The sequence below is a fragment of the Phyllostomus discolor genome, chromosome 7 (genome assembly GCF_004126475.2).
Source record: "Phyllostomus discolor isolate MPI-MPIP mPhyDis1 chromosome 7, mPhyDis1.pri.v3, whole genome shotgun sequence".
Lineage (NCBI taxonomy): Eukaryota > Metazoa > Chordata > Mammalia > Chiroptera > Phyllostomidae > Phyllostomus > Phyllostomus discolor.
In genome coordinates this window covers 136,615,138-136,627,756 of record NC_040909.2, presented here as the reverse complement: position 1 = coordinate 136,627,756, position 12,619 = coordinate 136,615,138, and the positions used below count along the sequence as shown (strand labels likewise).

General features: G+C 64.0%; 1 protein-coding gene across 1 annotated transcript in view; it reads left to right on the top strand.

Moving 5' to 3' along the window:
* The window catches only part of LOC114514440 (collagen alpha-1(XXII) chain-like), a 147,848-nt gene extending 140,421 nt beyond the window's left edge, over positions 1-7,427 (top strand). The window contains exons 58-62 of the mRNA XM_036031682.1: positions 1,455-1,634; positions 2,652-2,718; positions 3,280-3,462; positions 5,158-5,235; positions 6,759-7,427. Of these exons, the coding sequence (XP_035887575.1) occupies positions 1,455-1,634; positions 2,652-2,718; positions 3,280-3,462; positions 5,158-5,235; positions 6,759-6,946 (696 nt within the window). The 3' untranslated portion in view covers positions 6,947-7,427. The remainder of the gene's footprint in view (positions 1-1,454; positions 1,635-2,651; positions 2,719-3,279; positions 3,463-5,157; positions 5,236-6,758) is intronic.
* Positions 7,428-12,619: the final 5,192 nt, after the last annotated feature.

Here is a 12,619-nt window from a genome sequence, read left to right as displayed (position 1 = left end):
GGCCTCCCGCACTAAGTGGTTCCGTGGCCCACCGCCAGGGAGGGCCAGGCTCCCGGCCCGGCACTCCCGGGGACGCGTGAAATCGGGGACAAGTCCTTGGCCCCAAAGTGGCATTGAGACGCCCAGTGCATAGGAGATGCCGGACCGCAGAGCCCAGACGGCCTGGGTACCCGGGTGCGCAGAGCATCAGGACGCTCACAGCCCCAAGTTTAGGGTCCCTGACAGATGACAGCCTTTTGGTGGCCTGGTGACACCTGAGACATTTAGCGACCTCTTCGGATCTGGCTAAATATGGGTTTAAACTCACTGCTCTTTTTCTTTTTTAAAAAAAGATTTTTTATTTATGTCATTTTAGAGGGGAGGGAGAAAGAAAGGTAGAGAAACATCAATGCGTGGTTGCCTCTCATGCGCCCCCTACTGGGGACCTGGCCCACAGCCCAGGCACGTGCCCTGACTGGGAGTGGAACCGGCGACCCTTTGGTTCACAGGACGGTGCTCAGTCCACTGAGCCACACCAGCCAGGGCTCACTGCCCTTTTTCTTACTGTTGAAAACACTCATCCAGACACATAGTTAAACAGTGCAAATTAAAAAAAAAAGCAAATGCAACACAGAAGGTGCCCCGCCCCAGGGCCGTCACCGCACAGTCAGTGCAGACGGACCCGTGAGTGGCTTTGTGTGGGGCGCACTCCCAGGCTCCTCCTGCCCAGCCCCCCGGGATGGGCCAGACTCACCCACTGGTTTGTGTCTCCCCTCCCTCCTGGGCCCACACCCAGTGATGGGGTCCCCCAGCTAACAGTTCCGAGTGCCTTCCTGCTCCAGCCACGGGGGCACGCCCGTCGCCAGCCCCTTCCCAGTGACCGCCTCCTTCCCTTCTTCCCCCCACTTCTCCCTCTCTCTGCCACCACCCAGCCGTGGCACCCCACTGACCCTGAGGCTGCCATGTGACCCCCGTGTTCTCAGACCCGCCACCAGACGACTGAGCTGCTGGCCAGCCACTCGGGGCAGCAGACCGGAGAGTCCCCCGGTTGCCAGGGTTTCCAAACCTGTGGTCCAGGACGACAGACTCTGGGTCCTCGCTGGGGAGCAAAGGGTCCCAGGCAGCATCATACTCTGTGGTACCTCTGAGAGCTGAGAGGCAGGAGCAGGAGGTTACCTGTCCAGGGTGCCACTGTCCCCCCGTGACGGAGGACAGCCCGGGCCAGAAGCGGGCTGGCAGCTGGGCACTCAGACTCCGTGGTGGGCCTCTCTCGGCAGGCAGGTGGAGGGAGCCCTGGACTGGGTCCGAGTACTTGTCTTGTCCCTGCAGGCTCCCTGGGTGACCGCGGCCGCCTCTGTGCCAGGACTGAGGTCGCCACTCCAGTGCTCCGGGAGGCAGAAGGTTGGGGGTCCCCTGCAGCCGACACATGGCGCCCCCCAGTCCTCTGCTCGCTGACACCCTTCTTTCCCCTCCAGGGAGACCCTGGGGTCAAAGGTGACAAAGGAGCTCCCGGCGGGAATGGCCAGCCTGGGGACCCTGGCATCCCAGGCCACAAAGGCCACACGGGCCTGATGGGCCCCCAAGGACCACCTGGGGACAGCGGGCCGGCTGGGCCCCCGGGGCCTCCGGGCCAGCCCGGATTCCCGGGACTGAGGGTAAGGATGCGCCGGCTGCGTCCGCTCCAGGCTCCTCCTCGGGGCCTGCGGGAGGCCAGGGAGGGGCGTGGCCTCCTGTGGGTTCCAGGGTCCAGTCACCTGTGAGACCTGGGGCAGGTGACCTCGCCCCCCAGCCCCTGTCTGACCTCGGGGACAGGGAGACCCTCCCCTGACAGGTTGTTAGTGCAAGTGTAGCCCCCTGGCCCCGCTCTGACTCAGAGTGAGACCCCCAGACTCCGCTCCGCGGGCTGCAGCGCTCTGCGGCCCCAGCGCCCTGTGCAGAGGGGCCGGGGAGACGCAGCCGCCTCTGTCTGCCCGGGGGGGGGGGGGGTCTCACTTTTCCTGAGGGAAAAGGAAAGGCCTGTGTAGGGCAGCTTCTTTGTCCTTTGACCGTTTTTCACCCCAGGGACAGATCTCTGGAGTTACACACCCTCCTCACGGAGGCACACACTGCCCAGAGAGGCAAGCACTGAGTCCCGAGGGACTCAGACGACAAAGGAGGAGCCTGCCCGATGGGCATGGGCACCGTTCTCTTAGAGTCTTGGGAGAGTCACACGTCGCCGCCGGGGCCTCGAGGCCGCACGGCGCTCCTCCGACTCACACACTCAGCTCCTGTGAGCCGCGCTCCAGGGCTGCAGGGGACGCCTCTGTGGGGCCGCGGAAATGGGGGCAGGGACAGCAGACCCTGGGTGCCAGGGAGGACAAGTGGCCCGCCGGTCAGAGAGAATTGTCACGAATGCATGCGGGCGGCGGGCTGTGAGCTGGTCCTGGAGGCCACCAGGCCTTTGCCCGGGGACACTCGGGGCCAGACCCCTGGGCCCAGGGCTGGGGAGCGGCCTGTGCAGGAAGGCACAGGAGGGATGGATGGGCCCCGGGGAGCCCCGAGTCCAGGCCGCATTGAGAATGGGATGGTGCTGCACGCGTGACGAGGAGGCCCTCTCGGTTTTCCGAACGCCAGGGCTCTGGGTAGCAGTGGGAATTCCTGGGACAGGGATAACCCCACCCCCTTCCCCCCAGGGCGAGCCAGCCTCCCTGGACACGCTGCGGCGGCTCATCCAGGAGGAGCTCGGGAAGCAGCTGGAAGGTGAGTGTCTGGCCTCGGTCACAGCCATTCACGACCCCCCGTCCAGCCCAGCCTTCGTAGATGCGGAAGCTGAAGCCCACACAGGCCGCTGGGAGCTCGCCCCTGCCTCAGTGGCCCCAACTGGCAGCTACTGGACCAACGACATTTCCGCCGAGGCTGTGGCTCGAGCCTCGACCCTGGTCGCCACGTGCTGGGCCCGGTTTTCGTGCCTCATCCCACTCCAGCCTCCTCCCGCCGACCCTCCGGGAGCGGGTGACCTCCCTGCCCCCGGGCTGCAGACAAGGCGGCGAGGGCTGAGAGAGGTCAGGTGGCTTGTTCAAGGCCACATGGCAGCAGCCTGGCCCCAGGGGCCGTGGCAGCACCGGCCGCTCCCGCCCCGGGTCAGCCGGGCCAGCAGGGGGCGTGCTCACGTGCCAGGCGGCGGCCCTCGGTGTGGTTTCAGGACACCATGCTTCGCTGGCTACGGCGCCCGAGACCCCAGGCTCTGCAGGGAGGCACCGTCCCGGCCTGTGTCCCTCACCCCGCCTCCTGACATGTCCTCTGTCTCCCCCTCCTCCACAGTCAGACTCGCCTACCTCCTGGCGCAGGTGCCCCCGGCCCACGTGAAGGCGTCTCAGGGCCGCCCCGGGCCCCCGGGGCCCCCTGGGAAAGACGGGCTTCCGGGCCAGGCTGGTCCCACAGGGGAGCCGGGGCGGCCGGGGCAGGGCGGTCTGGAAGGACCGGCTGGACCAGCAGGCCCCAAAGGTGAGTGAGGGCGGGAGGAGACCTGCGCTGCTGTCCCCCGGGGGCTGAGGAGGGCCTGGGGGGGGGGGGACGGTTTACTCTGTCCTCCCCCTGCAGCTTGGTGGCAGCCAGAACGCTGGCACCGAGGGCTAGTTCCGTGTGCATAAGCGGCTTTCGGGCTCGACAGGGTTGTGAGATTGTGCTTCTGCCGGAGGGTTGCATCGGCGTCCGTCCGCTCCCTTGTCCCCACTGCGTCCCCCGGCTCAGGTCTCAGGGAGCCCCACCAGAGGCCCCCCTGAGCGTAGCGCTGACTGAGGCACGAGACGCGTGACGTCCAGACAAACGGCACTGGTGCCAGCTTCACGGCAGGCTCAGGCGGCTGGAGCTGCAGCCTGCCCCGTCTGCGGGTGGCGGACCGCCCGGCTCCCAGACATAGCACCTCACTGCACCCGCTCAGCCCAGAGGCGAGGGTGCTCCCAGTGCCGGCAGGCTCACAGCTCCGGGAGCTGCAGGAGGGACCTGGGGCCTCGCCCGCCACCCTGATCACTGGCTCCTCCTCCCTGGTGCAGGAAAATGGAGTGGGGACAGCCTGCGTGGTGGTGCCGTATCAGCTGCCACCGCGTGACCTGGGCTAGGGCAGTGGGTGCGCCAGCATCTGCCCCCCTCCACGGCCCATTTCCTCATTCATTCATTCGTTCACTCACTCATTCCCTGCAATGTTTCTCCTCCTGAAAAGAAAAGGCTTTGTTACCTTCGTGTCCAAATCCCACCTCTCGTGACTCACAACACAAAATGCACGAAGGAGTCGTTCCTGAGGGAGCGTGAGGCAAAGAAAGACCAGAGACGGGCCGAGGGCAGTGGAAGCAGCAGCAAAGCAGGCTCCCCCGTGTCCAGGAACCAGCAAGGGCTTGCTCGGGGTCACAGGAGAAAGCACGCTGTCGGCAGGAGGCGCTAGGGAAACCTCCTGGGAAGGCGAGCGACGGAGAGAGAGACCGAGGCAGGGCCGTCGGATCTGCACAGTTTAACTCAGTGTCACCTCGGGCACCCTCGAGGCTGGGTGGGCCCTCTCCCCCCACACCCCCCGCACATCTGTCAGCTTTGACCCCTGCAGTGGCGCTTAGCCGTCCTGTCCCGTGAGCGCGTCTTTGCACTGCTTCGTCTGTCCGAGGAGGTTTCCAGCCTCTCGAGAGCAGAGCGAGTGCTGGGTGTGTGCCGTGTGCCGTGTGCCATGGGGCGCAGGGCACTCTGTTGGTCTGCCGCCCACCCCTCCTCAGGGGGGCAGTCCTGGCTTTGGGAATAGCGCGGAGACCCACCTTAGCGGGCGTGTGTGAGCACGTGCGTCTGCAGGCGAGTGTGCGGGCGTCTGTGTGTGTGTGTGTGTACGAGCGTATGTACACAGTCACCTGTATGAATGTGCGGATGGGCGTGTAATCGGCAGTTATGTGCTGGAGTCTCCGTGTCAATGTGTGTGTGTTTGAGCGTGCGTTTAGGAGGGAGTGTCCGGTTATTTCAGAGGGCACGTGTGTATGTTTCTGGGTGAGTGTGTGTGTGCTTGCATGTGAGTGTGTGAACGGGAGTCAGGGGCCCAGGTGTGGGTGCATGTGAGCAAGGGCGGTTCTGAATGGAGGCTGCAGCGCAATGCGGGTGCTGCACCTCCTGCTCGGGGTGACGGTGGCGGGGGTCCTGTCTCTGACCTTATCGTGGTTTTTCTCCCAGGTGAGCGAGGAGCCAAAGGTGACCCAGGTTCACCAGGTGTCGGCCTCCGAGGCGAGATGGGCCCCCCCGGAATCCCAGGTAGGCATGGTGTCCAGAGCCCGCTCACATTGCCACCAGCCCTAGGGAAGGGTGGGAGAGGGGGTCAGGTTCAACTGCAAGGACACGGGAACACGTTGGTTTCTCTGCCGGCCTCCAGACCTGCTTGGGCGGCCGTGGCACATCCCAGGAGTCCTTGAGGCGCGGCCTGTGAGGTCACGTCCCAGGCACGGGTCCTGAGAAAGCCGAGTCGGGACCGAGCGAGCCCGGACTGTGCGGGACCCGCGCGTGTCCCTGGTAGTTGCTCCTGGTGCGCGTGAACTTGTCACCCGTGCCGAGGACGCTTGCCTGAAAACCCACATGCGTTTAATTGAAGCTGGCCCTCTCCCAAATTCGCGTGAACGTGGAACCCTTTTTCTTCCTCTCTGCTCTTGTTACCACCCCATGACTCTTTCTCAGAGTGCATTTTTGGGGGTGGTGGCCAAGGGGCGGGGGGCCGGCATTCCTGGCTGGCCCTGGGCTGGCCTGTTCCTGGAGCCAGGGGCATGCTCTCTGAGAGCCTGGACCTGGGGGCTGGCCTTCCTCAGGGCTGAGGCAGGGTAGCCGGCCCGCGTGCCGGGACGCAGTGCAGAGTGGGAAGTGGAAGGAATTGCACGGTGTGCCATGGAACCCCGCATCCCTGAGGTGTCTGGTTTCATTTAATTTTCGTTCATGGGATTACGTGCGGTGATTTCTGAATATTAAGCCTATAGGTTGTTTACATAATGACTACAAAAGCACTCATGAATTTTAATATTCATGACATGTCTAAAGACCTTTTTAAGGTAACAATCTACTTCGAGTTTATTTTATGGGGGACTCCGATTATGTAATGTGATTATTAAGACTTCAGAAGGAATCTGATTGCTAGGGTGAACTGCAGCCCTTAGCGCTGAGCTTCCCAGTCGCCGAAGCAAAAAGGGAGCCAGGTTGATTATATGTTATAGTACAATGCTAGATGCATGGGGGCATGGAAGTGTGTGTATGCGTAATGCTCTCCGGGTCCACCTGGTCTACCTGTCAGCTGCTTGCAGTCTGTTCGTATCGTCTTTGACCACGATGTGCAGAGTAGTTGATGCAGGCCCAGCCTGCAGTTCGACACACAGACAAAGCTGAGAAATTGTGGGACAAGTTGGATGCTGGGTAATGGCATGTCTCCAGGCAACTCTAAGGACACGAGAATTGGGGCTGATGGTTAAGGACGAGGCCCTGGTGCCCGCCCCCAGTGCAGGGGCCTCTCCGAGGGTCATGGGAGGACACCGAGGGCCAGTTCCCCCCCCCCCCCCCCCCCCGCCAACTCAGAGCGTGTGCTCCGCACCTGGCCACCATCCACCTGTGTTTGCTCCTCTCAAGGGGCGCCCGGTTGCTGTCCTTGTCCGGACAGTTAAGGCCACCCCTTGTCCCGAAGGTCGCAGGGCTCCTGCTACACGGTGCCCGGTTCACCCAGGGTGGACACTGTGAGCCTGGGGCGCGGCTGCTCCGGGGGAAACCTGACGCTCTTTCCGTGTCTCTCGCCCCTTGGCCAGGTCAGCCCGGGCAGCCCGGCTATGCCAAAGACGGGCTCCCCGGGGGGCCCGGCCCGCAAGGGGAGACCGGCCCCGCGGGACACCCCGGCCCCCCCGGCCCGCCCGGCCCCCCCGGCCAGTGCGACCCCTCCCAGTGCGCCTACTTCGCCAGCCTCGCCGCCCGCCCGGGGAACGTGAAGGGCCCCTAGAAGATTCCAGAATGCCAGGAGACTGTGGCGGATTTCTGAAACTTGAACTCAGAGCCCGAGGAGGTCAGAGGTCTTGACCCATTTCAGCCACCTGTTTTCTTTCTTCGTTTTTTTTTCTTTTATTGTTTTTTGTTTTATTTTCTCGAGAGACCTCCGTGTTATTAAGACCAACAGGTGCTAGCTGGCGGTCGGTCAGATTATCATTAATAATATTATTAATTATTATTATTATTTCACCCGTTCATGCTTTGCGAGTCTTGCCCTCACCTCTGAAGTTGGGCAGCGTGCCCTGGGGGGCAGAGGCCTGCTTCTCGGCTCTCCTGGCGGCCCCTCGGGCCGTGCGGCCCATGCGGAGGAGACTCTTGGTGCTACGGAGGCCGACCAGACCCTGGCCGGCCTTACCTCTTTCCTCCGAAGGAAACTTGAAAAGACTGAGTCGGCGAGCGTCTGCTTCTGGTCTCGCCCAGACGCCCCCGGGACACCCTCCGCAGGAGAGACAGTGACGCGGGGGCAGGGGTTTGCAGAGACGAGGAGTGTCCTCGCCTCCTGCCTCCTGGGGCCGCAGACCCATCTCCCCAGCGTTGGTGGAACTGCAGTGGTGCCCCCTGGGTGGGCTGTGGCCCGTGGGGTCCTGGGTCTGGACCGCTGACGGGGAGGCCGGAGTGGAGGGGCAGCCCCCGCACGTTGACTGGGCTCCCGAGCCGTGGTAGGACCCGTGCGCACCTTACTGAGGACGCCGCCCGCTCTCATCGTCCAGGAAGGGGTCCCGCGGCCACTCCCGGGCTCTCCGGGGGGCGGGCAGCCGGCCGGCCGGGCCCTGGCCGGGGCTGGGGGACGCGTGCTTCCGGTCCGCCCTGCACTGGACGGCACCGAGTGTGCGTGTGTCTGCGACACACCGGCGCCGGCAGGCGCTCAATAAATCTGTGTCCTCCTCCTGGGCTCCGTGTGGCCGTTCCTTCCTCGTCTCCCTGCCACTACCAGGTCCACGGGGGGAGGGGGAGCACGTGGGTGAAGGGCCTGAACAGGAAACAAAGCCACACCTGCGCGGACCACGTCAGACCGGTTTCCCACTCCGACGGCCGTTCCTCCTGAGGAGCCGTCCCTTAGGGTCTCCGCCTCTCATGACCCGGAGCCGGGGACCCACCTGGTTCTGGGAGGGGCGCGTGCCAGGAGGCGTCCCCGACAACCTGGCCTCCAAGTGCCGAATTAACTGAGATCCCGTGTGGCAGGGCGGGCTGTTTCCAGGGAGACGTGGGTGGGGTGCTTGGGCCAGTCTCGGTGGCTCCCCCCACCCCGCCGTGCCCCTGAGGTCAGGGAGGGATGCAGAGTGGGCGGGTGTCGCTGGGCCAGCTGCCCCTGGGAGCAGCCTCCTCATCCTGCAGTGTGGGCAGTGGGACACACTGAGCAGGGACACGGGCCCACCCCCAGACGGGCGCTCTCACACGCTTAAGCCCAGCAGCCGTGGCGCCAGGGGCGGGGGTGGCCGGTGACCTGGACACAGGGAGGTCACAGTCCGGGAAGGGTGGAATGCCGTGAACTCCAAGCACTGTTTCTGGGCAGTGCAGAGGGCGGCGGCAGCCGCGGTGGCGGGACAGAGGCCGAGTTTGGGGTCATTAGTGCCATGGAGGGTGAGATCCGTGGGTGGCGCGGAGGAGGCTGCGATAGCAATAAAACGGCAGCGTCTGCCAGCCGTCCTGCCGCCGCCTCTCACAGCGTCTCGGGGCCGTAGCGTTAGCCTCGCGTTTGCAGGCGAGGACACGGCGACCAGACAGGTGACAGGTGCGTCTCTCCAGGTCGCACAGCGGTGAGTAGTCAGGTCCCCCCGGAAGGGCGGGCTCTGTCCCCCGGCTTCTCCTTCCGGCCCATCACCCCAGTTGCCAGGCGGGGGACGAGCCGGGTTCTGTGGGAGACAGCTCTTCATGTTCAGCATGCTGGGTCTGCGTGGGGGAGGCCGCGGTCCTGCGGCTCCGGCCTTTCCCGGCGGCCCCTTCGCTGGGAGACCTGCAGCGGCAGATAACGTCCCGCGTGCTGTGGGGGCTGAGGTCGCGCCCCTGCGTGGGGTCAGGCTGGGGACACGGTGCCGGCTTCAGGGGAGTCATTTTTGGGGTTCAGGAGTGGGGCTTCCTTCCTGGGGGACAACGGCAGCAGGGGGCAGGCGCCACACCACAGTCCCAGGACGGTGCCGGAAAGCGGCTTCTAGGGCTGAGTTGGGGGGCGGGGTGGGGGGAGGAGGGGCCTGACTCTGTGGGCCATCAGCCCGGCACCCCCAGGAGCGGCCCGGGGGCAGTTATGGGTGCCGTCTTGGTCCTCGTTTGGGAGGTGAGGCGAGGCAGCCAGGGCCCCAGAGTGGGCGGTGGCCTGGATCAAGGCACAGCCCATGTGCTCCCTGTCGGCTCAGGTGCGGGCGGGGGCACCGGGCTCCACTCAGCAGGAGGGTCCGTCTCAGTCCATCTGGGCCACAGAGCGGGGTGGGGGGGGGCTTGTCAACACTGGGACTGTGTTTCTCTCGGTTCCGAGGTGGGAAGTCTGAGGCGGGGCAGCAGGGCCAGGGGAGGGCCCTCTTGCAGGTGGTGGCTTCTCCCTGTGTCCTCGGGCGCCAGAAGAGGGAGGGGCCCTGCGGGGTCTCCCACGAGAGCACTGATCCCACGGGGGCTCCGTCTTGACCGAAGTGAGCCTCTCTCTGTCTGTCTGTCCCCTCCCCCCATGCCCCCCTCTCTCCCTCTGTCTCCATCTGTTTGTTTCTCTGCCGGCTTCTCACCCTCTGTCTCCAGGCTCCTGCTCCCTCCCCACACCCTTGCCATCACTCTGTGCCACCTGCAGTCCCCACTGTCTCTCCTGTGTGCCTGGGGCCTCAGCCCGAGGCAGGGCTGAGTCAGCAGGAGAAGGACCCCTCCCTGGAGCCTGGAGCGGGAGTCCTGTCCTGGGGAGCAGCCCAGGTGGGTGTTGGAGCCTTGCGTCTGGCCCGCCGCACTGCCGTGCCCTCACCGCACAGGATGCGAGAGGCACCCTGCACTCCTCACCAGCCTGGAGCTCAGCGTTGGCTTCCCCCGAGGCCCGGCCCAGCCCTGCTGTAGAGTTCGGAAGCACGCTGGGCACGGGCTCTTCCCGGCAGGGCACCCGCTGGTCAGAGCCACCGCTTAGGGAGGCTGTGCGGCGGCTCGTCCCCAGGCACCTCCTCTGTGTCTGCAGCTTCCATGGAACGGGCGGCTGCCTGCTGCTCACGCACCGCGGGGCCGAGAGACGCCGATGGGGCTTCCTCCCGTGTCGGGCTGGCCCCAACCTCATCCTCCCAACGCCCCCGCGGGAGACAGGAAGCCACCTACACGCAGCAGGCCCGAGAGCCCTGGGTGATGTGTTCCGAGGGGCGAGTTAAAGGGATCCGTCTGGTTGTGCGAGAATAAAACGGACTCCAGCGAGGCCAGGAGGGGGCCAGCCGGAAGGTCACTGTCATGCCCCGGTGCAAGGCGGGGCTCGCTCACTCGCTCTCTCCAGGGGGCAGCCGTGGAGGAGGTGGGCGTGGAGGGGCTCCGGGCACGTCTGGTCTCGGAGCCAGCAGGCTGCGTTGGTGGACGGCGAGGGGACACAAGATGCAGGGTGGAGCCGCGGGTAGTGTGCATGACATGCGGGAGTCACGACCTCAGAGGGTCTCTGCATGTGTCTGACACCTAGCACGGCTGGCTGGGTTCAGGAAGAGGGTGGGCTTGGGGTCTGGACCCTGGGGTGGGGCTGAGCGGCAGGCCCTGGAGCAGGTGGCCCGGGGGCCTTCGACTGACATCCTGGCGCTTCCCAGCCGGATGGTCCCGGACAGCTTACGTTACCTCCCAGAGCGTCTCAGGCTCTTCAGCCGTAAAACCTGCTCCAGTCGTCTCTGCCTCCCCCGACTCTGACAAGGATCGAAGGAAGTAATGCAACAAAGCACGGAGAATGGTACCCCGCCCAGAGTCAAAACCAAACCGAAGAAGCATTGTGGCAATGAAAACGAAGAAAATAATCCACAATTTGGGGTGTATCCTGGCACACCCAGTTTATCAGATTAGGGAGACGGCTCGGCTCTGGCAAAGGTGCAGCGGGACCCGAGCCCCGACTCTGCCCGGGTCCCGGGGGGCATCTTTCTCTGGGCCTCCGCTTGCTGCCTCATCTGCGAATGGCCTGTGCGCTTCTGTCTCAGAGGATACGGCGGAGCGTGACATAAACGCACCCGAGTTCAAGTGTCCAGCCGTGCACCTGGCAGTCAGCGCTCACTGGACACTCCCCGCCGGCGCTCGTGTTGGATGGATACGGGGGCACCAGCGGGGGTTTTTATGTGGGTTAATGAGGGGCACATCTTGAAACAATTTAAAAGCCTGTTCATCGTTGACCTTTTCTAAACGCCATCGTGTGTGCACAGTTGCTGAGAACTCTGCCCGGGGAAGGCCCCGGGGCCGGAGCCCTGCTGAGTGGAGAGAAAGGGTATTAGGGAAGACTGACCATCAGGCCTTAAAATCCTTAATATTAAGGACACTGGTATCTTTCAAAGCCTTCAGGCTGCCTAGCAACCACCGAAGTGTCTATCCCCGTTTTCTCCCCCAAATGTCACGCAGGCAGTCACACACGGTCCCTCCCGTCTGAGGGGAGAGGAGAGTTTCGTGGTTCACCAACCTGGTCCCGTCTCTCTTTCCGCCATCCGTCAGGGGAGCTGGCTGCCACAGGGACCGTTCTTGATGGGCACGGTTCTCCCTGAACGCGTCCCTTCCGTCTCTGACACACGTGTCCTTCCTATACTGATTAGTCTGCCCACTAGGGTGGCCACGGAGCAGCCCTGGGTGGGTGCAGGGGGCAGTGACTGGGACACCGGGTGCAAAGCAGAGGAGACCACCCTCCACCCCATAATGTCTCTGCCCCGCTGGTGGCCTCGCGTGCAGCCCAGGCAGAGGGGGTCCCCTGGGTGGGTCTGCTCACCTCCCCCCAGTGGAGCCCCCGGGGTAGCGGGACCCCTGGCTGGGCGCACTCAGGGAGGCAGGACCAGAGGAGAGGTCCACGTTCGGGCCTTGCCTTCTAATTCTGTGACGTTCTTGTGACCCATGCCGCCCCTGGCGACGAGCATAGCCTTGGGAGGGGCTCCGTCTTGGAGACTCTTGACCGCGACAAGTCAGCCTGCCCATGGGGGTCAGTTGTGACCTGAGTGTAACTTCCTCGAGGTCAGGAATCACGTCTCTTTCTCCCTTATGTGACCCAGATACTGGATGGGGCCCTCCGCGGAGTTCCAGGTCGGGCTGGCTTGGGTGCGAACTTCCACACCCTCGGGAGTCCATACATCCCCCCATATTCATACACGTCTGTGGAAAGTGTCCATTGCTTCGGTCTCCCCTCCCCCTGGGGCTCGTCTTCCTTGCATCCATTTTTGGTTCTCTACCATATTGATTCCCACGTACCTTCAACCCCTCCCTCCTTCTGTCTCTTCCAGCAAACACAAGTCCACAAAATGCAGACAAATGAACTTCATCAGAGGCATTGACTCTACCCGTGACCTCGGGTGGGGAGGTTGACAGGGATGGCGGGAGGGGTTGATGCTGCTCACTGTATTACAAAGAGTCACACCAGCTTTTCAGTTCTGAAGTGTCATCATCACCCAAGGGGGCCTCCCCCTCAGACACCCCTCTTTGCCCCCCTTCCCCAGTGCGGGTCGTTTGGGTA